General features: G+C 37.5%; 2 protein-coding genes across 7 annotated transcripts in view; both read left to right on the plus strand.

Moving 5' to 3' along the window:
• Positions 1-2363: 2363 nt before the first annotated feature.
• Positions 2364-9603, plus strand: LOC139148793 (uncharacterized). 3 transcript variants are annotated; one of them, XM_070720235.1, is made up of 6 exons: positions 2364-2505; positions 7023-7171; positions 7753-7872; positions 8325-8423; positions 8710-8838; positions 9401-9603. In XM_070720235.1, exons 2-5 carry the CDS (start codon positions 7033-7035, stop codon positions 8823-8825), a joined length of 474 nt encoding a protein of 157 aa, XP_070576336.1. In that variant the 5' UTR covers positions 2364-2505; positions 7023-7032; the 3' UTR covers positions 8826-8838; positions 9401-9603. The 3 variants fall into 3 exon arrangements, with proteins under 3 accessions (XP_070576336.1, XP_070576334.1, XP_070576335.1); XM_070720233.1 differs by having other exon boundaries at positions 2366-2505; positions 8707-8838; XM_070720234.1 differs by lacking the exon at positions 2364-2505 and adding an exon at positions 4141-4560 and having other exon boundaries at positions 8707-8838.
• Positions 9604-13505: 3902 nt separating this feature from the next.
• Positions 13506-18722, plus strand: part of LOC139148498 (solute carrier family 12 member 4-like) — a 114046-nt gene continuing 108829 nt past the window's right edge. Inside the window, exons 1-2 of one of the 4 annotated variants that reach the window (XM_070719976.1) lie at positions 13506-13737; positions 15220-15246. In XM_070719976.1, coding sequence (XP_070576077.1) covers positions 13608-13737; positions 15220-15246 — 157 coding nt within the window. In that variant the 5' untranslated portion in view covers positions 13506-13607. Of the gene's footprint in view, positions 13738-15014; positions 15056-15219; positions 15247-18722 lie in introns of those variants that run through there. The other 3 variants (XM_070719979.1, XM_070719977.1, XM_070719978.1) reach the window with 3 other exon arrangements.

An 18722-nucleotide genomic window follows, 5' to 3' on the forward strand; every position in this document is an offset into this window, starting at 1 on the left:
TCAAGTTGCTGTCCTTCGACATCTGTTCATTACTATGGTGCGTCCAATTTTAGAATATAATACAGTCATTTTCAATTCAATTTCTGACAGTCAGGCAAACCGTATTGAGTCAATTCAGAAACGTTTTCTTAGATATTTACATCATAAGCAGGGATGTCACAGTCACTCTTCATCTTGGTATAATTGTGACTATAAATTGCTCTGGAATTTATTCAAAATTCAACCTTTGTTCTTGCGTAGGAAACTATTTGATTGTATGTTTGAGCATAAATGCCTTTTATCTTCTTATGACTCTACAGATTGTACAGGTTTTTATGGTCTATGCATACCTAGATACTCTGCTAGACACAGAGCTCTATTACACATCCCTTACTGTAGAGTTGATGTTACAAAAATGGCCCGATTTGACGTATGTCACACATTTTTAATGATTTCATTGATAAGGTTTGCGATGTCGATGTTTTTGATGAATCTCATTCAACTTTTAAAAGACATGTTAATTTGTTTTTGTCATTGTTTGACGTTTAGGGTACTTTTTGTTTGTTTACATTTTAGTGTATTTTATCCTTTTTCTTATATGTTCTCTCTGTAAGAGGCTGCTTGATGGCACTGTTGATGAGCAAATAAATAAATAAGTAAATAAATAAATAAATAAATAAATAAATAAATAAATAAATAAATAAAAAAATAAAAAAATAAAGGAAAATGATAAAGGACAAAGACAAACAGAAAAGAGAACACAAATCATCGCGTCCATCCCACTCACACGTTTACAAATCACAGACTTAAACCAAGTCTGGGCCTGAGGTAGAGGCGCCGCCCCTAAACAGTCTGTTTCACTGTCTTTGACGACTTTCAGATCAAAGGGAACATACCCGTATTCTTTTATGGCCAGGCTATAAACGTTGTGTTGCATATCACCTCATCCAATTTTCTTGCCGAAAAATGGAGAAGTTCCAAAGCTACCATCACTCATCTCCGTCGCAGACGACAGTTCCATCGTCTTTATGCGTTCTAGAAAAGTTCTTCAAACTTCCTGCTCATAACGTTTAAGACTCTCATTGGACTCTCGACACATCTTGTACTCTTCGTTCATCGGAAAAAAAATTAAATGCCTTCTACAGTCACCCAGATGAATCTGATTTCCTACGGTCGCCTCTCATTCTCCTGAACTGCTCCTGTCCTTTGAAACTCTCACCTTTTGAAATAAAAACACCTCCTTATGTCAACACTTACAAGAGATGCTTAGAAACTTACATCTCGGAGAACGTTATTCTCATTCAAAGAGCCATTGTCTAGACTTTGTTACCTTTGGATATAAGACGCTGTATAAATTTGTTAGACGGACTGATAGATTCAAGCTTTACAATTAATGTACCATCGCCATGTACTTTCTGTTTGTCTCTTTGCTTTCTTCCTGATATCGCCAATCTTAATCCTATTATCTATTCTATCTATTATCCGGTCCAAAAAATCCGCACAAGAATTTTATTTTATTTCTTGTGGTGTACAATTGAAGGTTTCTTGGAGGACGAGATACACCTTTCGTTCATTTAAACCATCATCATATGAAAAAGCTTATAGTGGGTACTCGTTAATATATTTGTCTGCTTGTTTTACCGTCAACTCTTTGTCTTGCTATATATACCCACTTCCAAATGATTATATCTTCCCAAATTTCGATTGCGCTTGATCGTCGTACGGAGCGGAGACAGGCGGCTATTTTTTTTTGTTGCCATATCTAAGAAACTACAGCAGGCTGTTCAAAGAGTCTTTAGGCCTAATCTGTCTTATACCGAACATTTTCACAGACTGTGACATGAGCCAAGCTTAATTCATATAGGCTTTTCCATGCCCATCTATTCTGCCGAGCCCTTCACTGTATCCACGTTTCCATATGATGATATTGTGAGAAGAGAAACCGCTTGCCGATTTGCAGAAATAGAATATTCGTTACGTGAAACGACAATGCAACCAACCAGTTTCGATTCAACCCACAAAAACTGTTTTGAATCTTCCTGAGATACAGACACCCGTACTGTTACTGAGCTAAAAATCAACAATCATTCTGGCCACTGAAATTTAATGGCTTGACCAGTTCGCGGTTACCATAAACTGTTGGGTTTAATTGTTCCGCACAGTGCTTCAAGTAGGCCTTCTGCTTGTCCCCGTAAATACTTGGTTTTTTGACGAGACCAAATGCATGCATGGCATGCAGTTATTTGGATCACACCTTAGCTATTTTAGATCTTCTCTTTTCTTATATTTTACGTGTTTCTTCATGACTTCATCGAAATGGGTGTTTTCCTCGCCATAAAGACTATAAAGATACGATAGGCTGACCTGACTTTTATATACGACAATTAATATCACAGGATCACGGATCACAGAGCCAACCCTTAAAAGTGCGTCATATTTTGTCTCAAGCGAAGACAAGTTTAGTCAGTCGAAGAGACAGCGTTCTTCTGTCGGTGTAGTCACCTGAACGGTTTCAAGACAATAAAGGTGAGTGGCAGAATTCCTCATGATATGATTCTCATCCTCATCGTTCAAGTTCATGACCCATTCGTGACGTTGACTCACAAAACGATTACCCGAATTCATAAGATGGCAATTTTCCGTGAACCTATATGTCCTGCAGACCACTGGAGATGTCGAAAATTCTTCCTCATTAACTAAAAAAGCATACAAGCGCTTGTAGGTACAAAATCGTCGCACAGCAAACTTTTCGCAAATATTTACTGAATATCATAAACTGACGATCTTGTGATGGCCCATAGACAAGTTTAGCTTGTGACTTATTCATAGTTTCGTCTACGTATATATTGAAATCTCACTTTGTGGACGAATCTCATTTCATTTTGAATTGGTGCGTCCAATCCCATTGTTTTCTCGCTTTTAAAGCTGTTCAAGTTCGAACTCATTTACTACGGCTTCAAATACATGGTCAGGAATTCCATTGATTCATTCTCTGTTCAACTAACTTTGAATGTTCAAGTTAGAGACAGAAGTCTCTGCGTGTCGTTGTCGTATTCTTCTTCATGCCGTGCCATTTGACACATGCGTACTTTCCATGTCGCGTTGGTATCCAGCTACTGTTTGACTTCAAGGGATCTCTGTTGCATAGATCACTATTTGAATCAAGTTGGATAAATGCAGAGCAAAAGAGGTGCACAGTCAGTTGAACAAATCTGTCAGTCGGTTTCAAATATTTTGCTTCGGTATCCATTGATTGTGTTCAGACTTTCCAAGAGTATATATATATATATATATATATATATATATATATATATATATATATATATATATATATATATATATATATATATATATATATATATATATATATATATATATATATAACTTTAATATATAACACATATCTGAATGTTTGCATATTGGAAGGTTGTTTTGTAAAACATCATACCAGCCATAAATTGTATCATTAACTTACACTGTTCGACTTCGCCATTTGGGTGTATAACTTTACTGTATCAGAGATATATATCAGAGATATCTGGATGTTTGAAAATTGAATGATTGTTTTGCAAAGTGTACTAAACATTATGAAATCTGCAGTTCATATGAAAAGCATAACAATTTTCTGACCCTTTTCTGTTTTCTCTACGAATATTATAATTCAGTATAAGGATGTAACATGCACTATTTCACAATACATTTGACACAGTGATAAATTTTAGAAAGAGAAAAATGACAATATATTTTTCGTTCTCATTGATGCAACTATCATCCTTCATGTCACAGGTTTTCAATTAAAAGTTGGTTTTGCACGAGTAAAATAATAGTTAACAAAGGCAGTTTTTGTCATTATTAGCTGTGCTATTATGGTTTCAACGTTAACAGATAGGGTCCTCTCAGACACTGTGCAAATCAACTTTAGCTAATTATTCTAAAAAACAGCTCTCTATATGTGGATTCTCAGGAGATGTAGTTAGCTGGCTGGCAACAGTCTAATTACCAACAAAAGATTTTGATTTACTGTTGTCCTCTCTTTGATATTAGTGATTGACGTCCATATCCAACAGTTCTGGACATCTGCTTATGCATAGAAAGTGTGAAATACATTCACAGCTCTGTCATATCTCTATCATTTCCTAATGCTGGTATGAAGCCATTCTCATGTTTCCCTCATTTCCAATGCCCGCAACCTTGAATGTGAGAAAAATTCCTCACATTCCCCTCCTTTACCTCCAAAATAATAGAACAAAAGACCTGTCGACACATATGCGGCACAAAGATACCAGTATGAAGATTTGATAGCCGGGTATTACACGTTCACACACCCAGTAGCCTATGATCGGAATTCAAGACATTTCTCAACAATCAGCTAAATTATTCAAAAAAGTGTTTAAAAAGAGTGAAAGAAAGACTGGAAAAAAATTCCGGGAGGCACTACGCTGGCGTGTAGATCTGGGTATGACCCCGTAGTTAGAGTAGTCTTAGTCTTTGACTTAGTTTATTGTTTAGTTTAGTTAGGGGCATCCTGGTGTCTCTCCGTTAGCAGTAAAATTGCCAACCACCGTATATCTTCGTCTCCGTGTGAGTATATAAGTTTCCCCAGTATTTCCCAGCTCAAGTTCCCGTGTACCTCGTAGCTAGGCCAAGCGAGTAAGATTCGCCGACGACCAAGAGATCTGCAAAGACGTTCCCCACGACCTTCCTTTTTATATTTTGACAGCTCTTTCAAAATATTCAGTTATTTTGTGTTTTTGTGAAATTGTTGACATGTCAGCTGTAAGATAGCAATTTCAAAGTTTTAATTTAAAGTTGTATTAAAACCAACACAAGCGACTGTGTCTGTGCTAGTGTCTAGGTAATAGCAGGAAATTGGTAGCTCAACAAATTACCGTGTTCTCGCTGGAAAAAACTATCCCAGAAAGGACCCTTTCTCTATAGTCTTGTAAGTACCCGTCACAAGCTCAAAAAACCTTTTCCATAAAGTTCTCTTTCTATATAACCGGTTAAAACCAGTTGAAAAACTAATCTAGTAATAAAGTACCTTTTTCCTCCACTGATGTATTGCTGGTATATGCATCAGTACAGGACCAATATTTGATCCAAAATCTTGCGATGACTCTTGCCTAACTTTCTCGTATCTGAGAAACCACAGCCGGCTGTTCAAAGAGTTTATAGGCCTAATCTGTCTCACACCAAACTTTTTCACAGACTGTAACATGAGCCAAGCTTGATAGGCTTTTCCATGCCCATCTATTCTGCCGAACCCTTCACTGTATCCACGTTTCCATATGATGACGTTCATATTGTGAGAAGAGAAACCGCTGGGCGATTTGCAGAAATAGAATATTCGTTACGTGAAACAACAATGCAACCAACCAGTTTCGATTCAACCCACAAAAACTGTTTTGAATTTTCCTGAGATACACACACCCGTCCTGTTACTGAGCTAAAAATCAACAATCATTCTGGCCACTGAAATTTAATGGCTTGACCAGTTCGCCATAAACTATTTGGCTTCATTGTTCCGCATAGTGCTTCAAGTAGGCCTTCTGTTTATCCTAGTAAATACTTGGATTTTGACGAGATAAAATGCATGCATGGCAAGCAGTTATTTGGATCACACCTTAGGTATTTTAGATCTCTTTTCTTACATTTTACATGTTTCATAACGACTCCGCCGAAGTGGGTGTTTGAAATCGGAAAGGAAAAGTGTATCACCATTCGTCGTAAATATGAATGAAACTAAAATCACTTTAATATTTGCCATTTGACGTTCATTCGATCTGGCTTTTACTTGTGTCATATAAAAACACTTCATTGTGTCCGCAACTCTAATCGAGCTATCGACGAAGTGGCACAAGCTACTGAAAACCGCGTTTACCCGTTAGCTCCTACTGCAGAAGTTCAACAGCATTACACCATTTTGCTGATGCTAAGAATTTGACCAGTCGCCTGACAGGATGAATTGTTGATTTTGATACATTATTTTCTTAATATATATATATTGGATTCTTCTTATTCGGTGATAAATTCGTCAATTTTGACTAATGACTCGGCTGTTTATGGCTCGTGACGAGCTAGCAAAGTGGTAGTAGCAAACGTTGGGAGCAGACGACAGTGAACGCTCTCGTTTTCCCAGTTGAAAAAACTCAGACAAACTGTCACTATCATCGCTATCAATATCTTTGACGTTTTCTCTATACATTACAGTTTTTTTTTACCTCATTTTTCAGTAAACGTCTCAATACCAAATCAATTTTCATCTGCACGAGAGTGCCGACCGTATACCCCTACTTCTGATGTAAGATGTAGGGGTATACGGAAATACTGTAAACCGTATACCTACAGTGTGACATCATACTTAGGGATAACTCGGTCTATGTATGTGATAATATATATATATATATATATATATATATATATATATATATATATATATATATATATATATATATATATATATATATATATACCAAAACTTGTTTGCATCTTCTCAGAGAGATAAAGTGCTCGATGCAGGGATGCAGAGCAATATACGGTATATATATATATATATATATATATATATATATATATATATATATATATATATATATATATATATATATATATATATATATATATATATATATACAATAAATATGAGAACACATCAAGTATGTTTGGTACCTATTACTCGAGTTTCACGCATACACGCGATCGTCAGATAGGTAGATTTTATTGTATGAAATTTGCTTCAGGTGCATACCTATCAACCATCTCACTCAAAATTCATTCATTCATTCATTCATTCATTCATTCATTCATTCATTCATTCATTCATTCATTCATTCATTCGTTTATTCATTCATTCATTCATTCATTCATTCATTCATTCATCCATCAAGTAGTTTGTCGGGACACATTCTTCCTAAAATGATTTATTTCGTATGCCTGTAATTACTGCTTCTCTGTAACTTTCAGTCATCCTAAGTGATACGGTCGATTGATTCCAATCAATGATTGATATTTTTTGTCTTTACTTTCAACTATTGCTTGCGCAGTTGCACAGCAATGTTCAGCATATACTTCCTGTGCCTTCTTATCGGCGTTGTAATCTCATCACCAACTTACCAAAATGATGTCAAGCTAGACAGAATGATGGCATTGCTGAAGAGAACACATCATCTAGCGGAAGAGAACGACCTACAAAGTGAGTGACTCGATACTTACATTGGAACTGCACTTTCCCTTGATTGAAAAATATCCGTCTACAAGTCATTAAAGTTGATTAGTAGTCATTGATTTCGGTTAGAAAATGTGCATATCCTAATGAAAGCGTACAGTGTATTTCTGTCAAATTCTCGCTTTTCGAATTTCGGTTTGTTTAATTCTGAAAATAACGGCAGCCATCGTCTATACTTGTGGAAATCACTGGATGTGATTGCCAAGACTCTTATCGATCGGGAACCATTATCCACCCTTCTGCGTATGACTAAATCAAAACCGTGCTTGTTACCTTGGACTCGGAACCAATCTCCAAAGCTTGATTTTTCCATATGATTTCTGGATTTACTTTATTTATTAACTTAGGAGCAAAACGCGACTGTTGAAATCCTACTGAAATAAACTTCAGAAATGTTGCTTTGTTATCCAGAAATCTACACGACGTTAAACTGAAATTGCGAGTAAAAGGCATACGTTCTGGTGAAATTCACTAGGTAGGAAACATATGTTTCTATATCGCAGTTTTAATTACAAAAACAGGTGAAATGTAATGGTTTTATTTTTTAGAAAGAGCTTGGTGTTCAAACCACCTTGGATATGAAAATAAGTGTGAAAGCCACATCCCCTGGTGTTTCACCGGTGTGAACTCCGATGGCGTTACGGTCACTACGTGTTCCCCTACAGACGGTAAGATTTCATATGGTCCATTTCAATCGTCAAACAAGTTCAAGTGTAGCGATGTTTCTCGAGTCAATCCTGCAAATTTATAGCCTCTTCGTACAAACGTTCACCTCTAGATGATGACTAGTCATCTTGCATTAGACTAACATTTCAGCTGAAGAATTTATTCTTTCTAAAAACATCCAACTATGTACATGGTTTCTAATTTGAATGTGTTTCACACTATATAAACGTAGTCTCGATCAAATTTGATCCATCGACGTGGACTAATAATGGACAATTTACACCAATAAAGGTGACTTTTACTGAAATAACGTCCTATGAACGTCGCAACCATTCTTCCTGTACTCCTCAAGACCTACTCGAAGACTCAACCAATAGGCCTAACGTTACAATGTTCGCTGAGAAACGGTCAGAAAACCACCGGGCAGAATTGACCTATTCATGTCCTTTTCCAGATCCTTGTGGCGGAGATGCATGCCAAGCAGGTGAAATTTGTTTTGAGACAGGTGATCGACCCCACAACCGTGGATTCCAGTGTGTAAGAGGACCATCATGTAAGTAAACAACTTTTTACCCTGGTCTATTTTATCTTAAGTTTAAAATTTTATATTTGTTGAAATGTGAATATTGCACTTTGTATCAGATCGGCACTCGTTGACTGTTACAAAGATATCATAAACAAAGAGAACGAAACACATTTAATCTTACACTGTCCTCTATTAAAGATATGCGTGCGTGAAATAAATTGAAAGGGATGATGCAATGGTCGCTGACCCAACAGGCCTATCAGTTAGTTTTTTATATTAACTTTTTTCTTCTTTTGATGTGACAATTTAGCAGTTGTCCTCGGACTTTCGCAGACAGACGATCAAATATGTGATTTGTGTACCCAGACTGGTCGAACCTGTGTCCAGTTACCTGGCAACGACCTCGGCTGTTTCTATCCCCAGAATTAACATTACCTTTCAGGTAAAATATGAATTATTGTGTAATTCTTGTAGAAAGTCTATCATGATCACCTAAGGAAGGTATGCCACAACATTTCCAGTAATTTGCACAGTATGGCAAAATAATTGATGTTAGTCAAATATAAATCTAGCATGAAACGTTTTTATTGGGATTGTTTTTACATGTAGCTTTGAAAAATCGTTTATCACCATTCAATGCTATTCGGTGCACTTCGAAATATTCCAAGCGGCGCCCTTCTGAATACAGTGAAATGACGTCACTTTTATGGACATTAATCCATAGCTTTGTTGTACAGATGGTAATATTGTATATCTGCCATGGTGGACATTTTGAAATGAATCATACAATTTCTGAAATACAAACAATTTAATAGACTAAACAAAAAGACAATATAAAATGCAAATTATCCCTATGACAAAACTGTGCAGGTGACTTTAATGACGATTGTGAAATCATTTTCATGGCAGTTATGATTCTTTTTATAATAATAATAATAATAATAATAATAATAATAATAATAATAACAACAATAATCAGTTAAATTTATATTTCTTCGTTGCAGATATAAGCATTACAATGGTTACGTTGTTTTCGATATCTCAACCGCCTAAGCCCGACCCAATAAATACTACCGGTTAGACCGTCATAGGCTGGAGTAGAGAGTTTTAAGTAAAATACTTGGAGAATAAATGAATGTTTTTGTATTGTTGTAATGAATTGAATTAATTCAAACACAAATAATTAAAACAAACTTGCAGTAAAAATATGAAAGTGAGTCATCTTCTGTAACACCGAGGGGAACATTTTATTATCCTTACCGTAGACTTCTTTTGACCTGTTCTTGTAAGATTCGAATTATTAAAGTTCCCATATCAAAGCTTCCAGCAAGATAAAAATTGTACCATACATATCAAACATTCCGCTCCGACGTGTTCTTTTACAGGCACTGACACAACCCTTTGCTACAGTTCGGTGTCAACAAGACACTGTGGCTGTAGCATGGACTGATACACAGACCTGTCAACCAGCACTGCGTATACACGACTGCATAAAGTGCTGTAATCACAGTGATGTGACAGGGTCTGAAATTTCTGGCTGTAGCATCTATAAGACTTGGTACAGAGCTGTACCTGAAACTGTTTGACCTGACTCCGGCCATTGCATAAGGCTCTGCATTTGACAATTTTTCAGACTCTCATAGAGTAGTCTATGCTACAATAGGCTCTGTAGATTATATGCTTTCCACGGGTCTGTAACACACACCCCTGTTTCTGTCACGATTTCACTTCACTGGGTATATATCGGGCCTGAATCAGATCTGTTCATAGAACTCTGAAAGCTGTCCATGATTTCAAGCCCTGTACCAGAGGTTATTTCCCGGGTTACAGGTTTTAATCAATACCTGAAAGGTTTACAGACATGTCCTGAAATCTGTCTATGGTTTTCTTGCAGTATAGCATACTTCTTGGAAACGATTGAAAGTTATCAAGAATTGAGAGAGAGAGAGAGAGAGAGAGAGAGAGAGAGAGAGAGAGAGAGAGAGAGAGAGAGAGAGAGAGATATTTGCCTAGAAGGCAATGGTTTTTCTACTCCACCGTGTCCACATTTACTCTGAAAGGTCTACATGTAGTATGAAAGATTAACACAAAACTGTTCGAACGCATCAACCCCGAAACAAATGCAGTAACTTGACATTGCACCTTGTACACACAACTAAGATAATCTTCGACTACGTGTAATCTGTCTGTCTGGGAACAACATCTGCCTGATGGTTTCCGTTCTGAAACATCGCAAATGAGTTCCCTGTTAATCCCACTTGCAGTTTACACAACATATGCTCTGGCTAGGTCCTCAACCCTTACAGTATACTTTGGTTCGAATTAAAACTTCATAGCTTGAAAAAATTGCAAGTTAAAAGTAAGTTAATGCAACGCAAATCAGTGTTTTTTTTTCAAACGTCCATCTTGTCGTAAAATTATCTGCCTGGCTAAACCTACCTCAGACACGAGGTTATTTTCAAAGTATTAAAAGAGTCGATTACATTTTACTATATCAAATAGGTTTCTTCGGGTGTGCCATAAATGTCTTTATGTTGTTTATGAAATGGTCGTTATCGGTCAAAGTGTAGTACTTTCAGTTTATTCCCAGCCTGTTCAATTGATAACGAAACTTTGTGACATTTAAACATAATAACCAATTATTGGTTTTACTATGGTTCTAATGGTACAATACATGACTTAGAATGTAAGTGCAATCACGGATGGCCAATGAGACCTCTCTGTGTTCTATCGCTACACATTCTCTACCAGACGTTGGTAATTAGGGAGCCGTCATTATTTGTGGCCTGGGGGGTCGGAGGAATCTGAGGGGGGGTCACTCAAAAAATCGAAAGCTACAAGGGGGGTTGCTCAAAAGTGGAGAACAAGAAGGGGGGGGGGCTACTCAATTTTGTTGACATGTATTGAAGCATTTAGTGGAGTTACGAATTAATACAACAATATAGTAAAGATATGTATATTCATACCAGGTATTTGTGTACACACACAAACACACACACACATAATATATATATATATATATATATATATATATATATATATATATAAATCATAATACAGGTGGTTTCAAGTATAAACTAAAATCTCATTACACTATGTGTTTCACGTTATTGTGATCTTCAGACGAGAATGATCAGCTATTCGACGTGGCAAGCCGTATGTTAGAGGCTAGTACTGAGTACATTTTTCAGTATTTCCTGATTAAAGATTGATATACTTGCGGCTTTCCTGATCATTAATGAGAAACGTCTGCTTTCTATATTCTACATTGTATAGGTTACCGATAGGGGAAAATGTGTAAAGCAAGCTTATTCTGATGCTATGAAGTTTAAAACCAGTTGAATGCCTTGACAACAAACCCATCTTTTATTGCAGGAAAATAATAATAAATAATAAATGTGAATAAATGTATGTCTGTCGCTATTTTTTCGGTTTCAAAAAATATAGTTGAAATCAGTGAACTGAAATGTAAGTTTTGGAATACTGTCTCAGATTTATTTTCCTTTGAGTTTTTTATACGAAAAAAATACTCCCCAAGTGCCACCAAATAACACCATTTTAATCTCTATTTTTCAAAAGCTCCAATGGCAGGAGGGGGGGGGGACACCCCCCTCCTGACCCCCCCGCGACCGCTTATGCGGTCTCTTGTGGTGCTTTCGCACCACATCTTCCCCTCTTGAAAAAAAAATCCTCCAGAATAACTGCATGTCACCAGAGCACTGGATACAGACCTGTACATCAGCCCCTGCCACAGCAATTGGAACCTCCTTCCGACAAAGACCTATACCACAGGGTTTAATCAGGGTCTGTACAGGGCCTGTCGCAGCAACAATCCATTTTACTGTATAGATATTTAACTTTCCCAATTTTTTTTGGGGGGGAGGGGGTCACTCAAATTTTCTGTAGCAGAGAGGGGGGGTTACTCAAACACGTCATGGTTGGCAGGGGGGGGGGGCTACTCGAAATTTTGGAGTTTCGAAAGCAATTCCTCCGACCCCCAGGCCGTAAATAATGACGGCTCCCTTAGGCCTATATGACACCCATAGTTATTCTTTTTTCAAGGGACTCGAAACACATGACTCCGTATCACACTATTTATTCAACGTCCCACATTTTTTCTTTGGTTTATTAGTATTTCAGTAGTCTTTGCAGGGTAGCAAAACGTGCCTAATGATGCCCAATAATTTCAACTTTTCGTAGTCCAAAACATTGTCACCCGTACAGGAACATCAACGATGATAACCACAGACAAGGAGAATTTTTTTCTCCTTGTCTGTACGATAACTAGAAAGTGTGTATGCTGCCTTCCTATCTCGCAGCTTTCACACACATAGGACAGAAACGAAATCAAAATGTTTCGCCTTTGTATGGTTCGCCTTTGTATCTGTAGCTTCAATAAACATTATATTAATGTGATTTAATTACTGCCGACAAAAACGAATCGTCTAGGCCAAACCTGGTCGCTAAAAAGTGACATGAATTAATTTTGCAATTTAGAAAAAAAATGCGATATGCAATTTTAGGAATACTGCTGTGTATTAAAAATTAATGAAGGCAAGCAATATTGCAAATGCACAGCTCCCACTATTGCTGACGTCATTGAGTTGTCCAATCATCGTCAAGCTTCCTTCAATTGTTGAGGATCTTTCCCTCAGCAGTACAATTTCTCCTCACATTGCATGTTTCTATGCTTTTACTCAGTGCCCTAGTGAAATATGAAAAAAGACCAGACAATTTTATTGGTGGTTCCTTTTTTTCTGGTAATTTACCAATAGAATACCAGCAGTCTAGATGCCAATTTTTCATGTACTTTCCCGACATGATTCACGATAAATATTACTGAAAAAGTAACTCACAGCTCCTTTCAGTGGACTTTTGTTACTATTACATTCATATAAAATAAACATGGAGCACGTTTCACTTTTATAGGTGAGATGAAAAAAGTTTATATCTTTTGAGCCTCGATTGCCATAGGAAACACGACAAGGTTCATTTTTGAAAACTCTAATTGCTATGGGTTTCCCAAACGTTCTTTCGAAGAAAAGGAAAGTTTCGAAAAGTTTGTTGGTCGTAGAGCATTGTGGGTCATAGAGTGAGATCGAGGCTGTGGCAGACGCCATATTTCAGTGATTCATTTCTTCGAGTGGAAATCGAGTGTGTACACGGCCATAAAACCGGCTTTCTTCTTTATTTGGACATACACCTGGAGCAATGTCGGTCCGATTTGTTGTCACAAAACCGGACGAAGAACCCCGTGCGACGAGTACGAGTGATGCCGATGGCGGGGCCGCGCCTGAAGACGTACAGATACTAGATTTTGGACGGGACTCGTTCAGATATGGTATGTCAGTATGTATGTATTACTCATTAGCTGACAGTTCATCCAGTTTAACTTCCCGTTAGTGAATGTTGTTCCAAGCTTTCTATATTTAGAAGTTAGAAGATGTGAAAACTGCTCTACCGTCTGAATATGTGCGCAGCAGTGCGCTAGCAACTGATCTCTAATCGGTGACATTTCAGTGGCAGCACCGGAGAACGTTCAGATTTCATTCATACAAACCATGGAGCAGCTACCTCCATGCTCCATGTATATGATACAAAGTCACTTTACAGTTCCTCCACATGACTGGGGTCATGCTCTTCCTGTCAAATAAGACGACAATCCCTCTCGTCTTCTTTGCCTAAGTGGCAGGTGCCACGGAGTATGGTCGTCCCCACAGGCAAGGGGCGAAGGCTCAAGGGCGAGTGTCGAGCGAAACCTTTCGAACTACAGGCCACAATGGCACAAACGGGCAGATCGTCCATGTAGCCGACACGAACACGAAGTGTCTGTTACCGGCACAAAAGGACAGCCGACAGTCTACCTGTCAGTCTTACCAAACCCCTAATCAGTAGATGCGTAAATTCTGACCCGCATAAAATCTCGGTTTTCTGTAGAAATGCGCTAACAACGGTTGTGCAATCTGTGTTAACGACAGTGCGAGAGATATGCGCTTTACTGTAATGACAATCAAAACCGGACGAAATCAAAACAAGCATTTCATAGCTTGGATTTGCTGCGGGTGATTACTTGACACGGATGACCCAAAACGCGTGCGTACATGTATCCCCGGCGCGTATCACGCCACACCAGATTTACTACGGATTTTAGCAAGCGGAACCTCAGATGTACAGTTCTTTCATCTGAGACTATATTAAAGCTTCGATGTTTAGGTTGTCCCTCGATCGGAAAATGTAATCGGCGTTGAATGCCGCAAGTACAGTGGGCAAAAATACATTTGTAAAGCCAGCTAAGTTCGAGAAACACAACGTATATGAAGTCCCATAATGCTCGTCTTTAAGTTTTTCTAGCTTTTAATTCTGCTAAGTAAAGATCTTGGTGCTAGAGATGAAGTATGTGCAGTGTTGATCATTCAATCACTGCAATGCTCAAAGTTAAGTCTCCCTTGAAACTGAAAGTGTGATTACAGGAAGTAGTTTATTATTCAATGTCATGTTCAAGTCCAAAAGTGCAGTCACCAGAGGTTTGTATGCCAATAAAACAAAATATCAAACAAAATATGGAATATCAAGGCACATTGGGTTTATGATATTGCGTCATTTATGTTGACAGACTCTCACCTCAAGTACCTGGAGTGTGTGGTGCCTGGCAATGACAGGTACAGTACAAGTGTAGATTATGAATTATAAATAATGTCAGCTGACAAATAAATTATAGATAGAAAAAGGCATGGTGTCATATTTCAGTCTTCTATTGACTAATTAATCGATACTTAATACATACTTAACCACAAACAATATTTCTATCTTCTCATGCTGCTAGGAAATAAAATACAGCCAAGAAAACCCGGTAAGGCATCTGCAATATTTCTGTTAAATGTTGCGTTAGCAGAGAGCATTGTTGCTTTGTTCGTGATGTTTAGTTTCTATTTGGTATATTGCAGTTTGTTCTTGTGAGGTCAGATGACATTGTCATCTGTATGTTTATATTGTGTATGTGTACACATATATGTATGTATTTTCATCCACTGCAAGGATTTTTACAAATCTAGTGCTCATATCACATTTGTATTGTGCACAGGTGCATCATGCATGAATGTGTATCCTGTCCTAATATATGCAAATGAGTGCAGCTTAAATATTGGGAACATTGGTAAAAACCAGAAGCATGGATTGACCAGTACTGGTTTAAGTTTGCTTTGTATAGTGTGTAGCTGATTGAGTTGAGTTAATTGTAGATATTTATAAGATGTTTATGTTACTACTTGTAGATTGTGCACAGCAATTTTCAATGTTTAAATGAATTTGGTGTTTTCTCTTACTTAGTTTCTTCATTTTAGATCAAGGTATCTTGAGACACTCGTGTCATAATGCTGTAATGGGGACACTGCTTGTGAGCATTATTTATATTTTGAGAGATTTGTTGGTTGTTTGGCAAAATTCAAATTGGTTTGGAGCTAGGGTGATTGCTTTTTTAAGCTTGGTTGACAGATACCATTGGTGATCAGTCGTTTTGAATTTGGTTGACAGATTATAACTATTGGTGATCATATTTTTTTAAGAATATACTTTGAGGAGAGTTTTTCATTTTGATTTGAGAAAACAAATTTTGTATTGCAGTAACTTGCTGGTGTTTTCATTGAAACTTTTTGACATTATAACTAAATACCAATTGCAAGGGTTTTCCCTAAGTAATCACTGACCATAGATCTGACGTCAGGAGCTGTGTTACTGCTAGGATCATTTTTAGTTGGGCAGTTTTGATACAAATTGTTAAATGCTGATGCAAGTTACACATCTATTAATGATTGGAAATTTTTTGGAAGAACCATAGCCAGAGATTAGAATCATAAGATGTTGTTATTGCTTTGTTTGGTAAACACAAGTGAAATAATGATTTCAGCACAGGTAAAACATGTCCCTGCATGTAGACAGATTGCATAACTATTGGCTGTTGCTTAGTAGAATGCTGGTATTGTCCTGTGTAGCACTGTGTATTCAGGCATAGGTGAAAATCTAATTAGCATATGTCACTTTATGCGTAAAGGTGGTGGTGCCCCAGCAAATCATTGAATTGCAACACAATACAAAGGAGTCAATTCATATTAATATTCTGACCATACATTGTACCTGTTCACAAATTTCAAGTGGTTTTATCTCCAAGTCAAATTTGCAACCATAGATTCTTTGTCCTGTGTCTTTATTTGCGTGTGTTTTTGTACAGTGTACTACTACCTCTGATGTTTTGTTACTGCAAATATCCAAATAATTATGTAAATTCTAAGTGAAGACAAAAATGAAAGAGATTTACTGAGTTTTTTACTCAGATAAAACACTGCAATAATTCAATGTAACCCTTGAAAACAATGTTCTGTGCAGTTAATCTGGAGCTGTTAAAGATACCTGGATGCAAGTTACTGTGTTCTGTATTTTTGTGCAATAAACACAGAATATTATTAGTCAGTCATGGAAAAGACTCTTACTGATTTATCATCAAATCTTGGTTTTGTCACAAAATCTGGAATTATTCTTTCTGTTTTCCAGTGTGAAATTTAAACTATCCAGCCATAAAGGTTGAAGCTTTCATTTTCATCTTGACAATGCTCGGATGATGAATAGTCATGAACTAGATGTTGTCGAATTAGCCATTTGATCCATGTGGTCATTAATTAAATGTTGTCACATTGGCCATTTGGTCCATTTGACCATGCAGTGTAGGACGACATATTTAGAAATGTAGGTGCTGACCTTCTGGTTAATCACATCTGATGCAGAAAACCAAGATTGGGGCTGTTATTGATATAAAAGTGGGGCAATAGTTGATCCAAATGTATATATGTCCACCACACAAATCACTCAGACATTTTGAAGGCAACGAATGCTGGGTTCACATTTTGTTATGTTGCAGAGATTTGTTTGTCTATGATTATGAAGGTGTGATGTGATAAGTTGTATTGATATAGAATGACCAGGGAGCAGATGATATTACATTATTATTCCGTTCATATTTCATGTTAAATTGAACAAGACAGCCCCCAACACTAGCAAAGTAAATTTTTAAACAGATATACCAGGGCATGAGATTTGAGGCGAGCGATCGATCGCTCTGCTCGCCTAGCGCTCACGCAAATCAAAATCCACGCGAACGATTTTCCGCTCGCGTGACAACTTGGATAGGACTCCGACATGTTCACAGGATGAATGCACTGCAAAAAAACTGGCGTCTGAGCACGTGTTCATCATCGGAATGACAGGCTACAGCCTGCAGACTTCAGCTTCCTTTTTGTAAAAATTAGTTAAACTTTAGCAAACATATGAACAAGAGAAACAAAGGCCAAGCATACACGTGTGCCAATACCGCGTCTTCTATTTCTAAGCTTTGCTATACATGTATATGCATTCGCGTTCCGAAAACACACAGTCCCTACAAGGGATTAGCCGTGGCCGTGGCTAGTAAAACTCATCAAATTGTGTTGCTTTATATGCGATGTCTGTACAGAGTACGCAACCACGACTATATTGAACGTAAGCCTGGCATCTGTCCGGAGCGGGCGCTCCCATAGATCATACAGGCAATTCATTCAACACGAATTTTGCGATCCTCCCTCATTTGTTCGTACTCATTTTCTTGAAAAGTGTTTGGCTGACTGCATAATTAGGAAGAACCGTGTTCTCGATGAATTAAGAGCACAGAGATTTCGACAAGAATTGACTATGCAGTTTGGAGAAATATTTGAAGACGTTGATGCACGATTGCCGCCCTCATAAGCGAACTATGAAAACCTCCTCAGAAATACGGCGTGCAATTTCTCCGCCGAAAACAGCCGATTTTGAATCCAAAACTTGCACTAATCTTCGTTTTCGAGCACACCCACTTCGCCTAGGTACACGATGTGCTCAGCCGCGGTTATAAACTTAAGCAAAGCCTACTTTTCTCTCTCTATGCGAGGGAAGCGTTCGTATATCCGCCGCCATTGTTATTTTCATTCAACCCATGAGCACTCGGGCGAAAACCAGCCTTGCAAACAAAAGAGCATCGCGATATCGAACTTCAAAAGTAGACGTTCTTGAGAGGAGTGCAACAAGAGAAAATTGTGAAGTAAAACTGAGTATGTAAAACTTCTGAAGAGATAAAAAGAAAAAAATTATTTTTTCAACAGAAAATTGTCATCGTAGATTGTAATTAGCTCAGAGGTTAATTACAGAGTGCTACATCGATAGTGTTATATCATAGCACAGTAAGTTGTCTGTATTTTGTGACTTGTCCAGTGATCAGGACTGTATTGCCGATACTGGTTCTTACTATAATAATACTTACCTTAAATT

Source organism: Ptychodera flava, chromosome 13, assembly GCF_041260155.1.
Source record: "Ptychodera flava strain L36383 chromosome 13, AS_Pfla_20210202, whole genome shotgun sequence".
In the NCBI taxonomy this organism is placed as follows: Eukaryota; Metazoa; Hemichordata; class Enteropneusta; family Ptychoderidae; genus Ptychodera; species Ptychodera flava.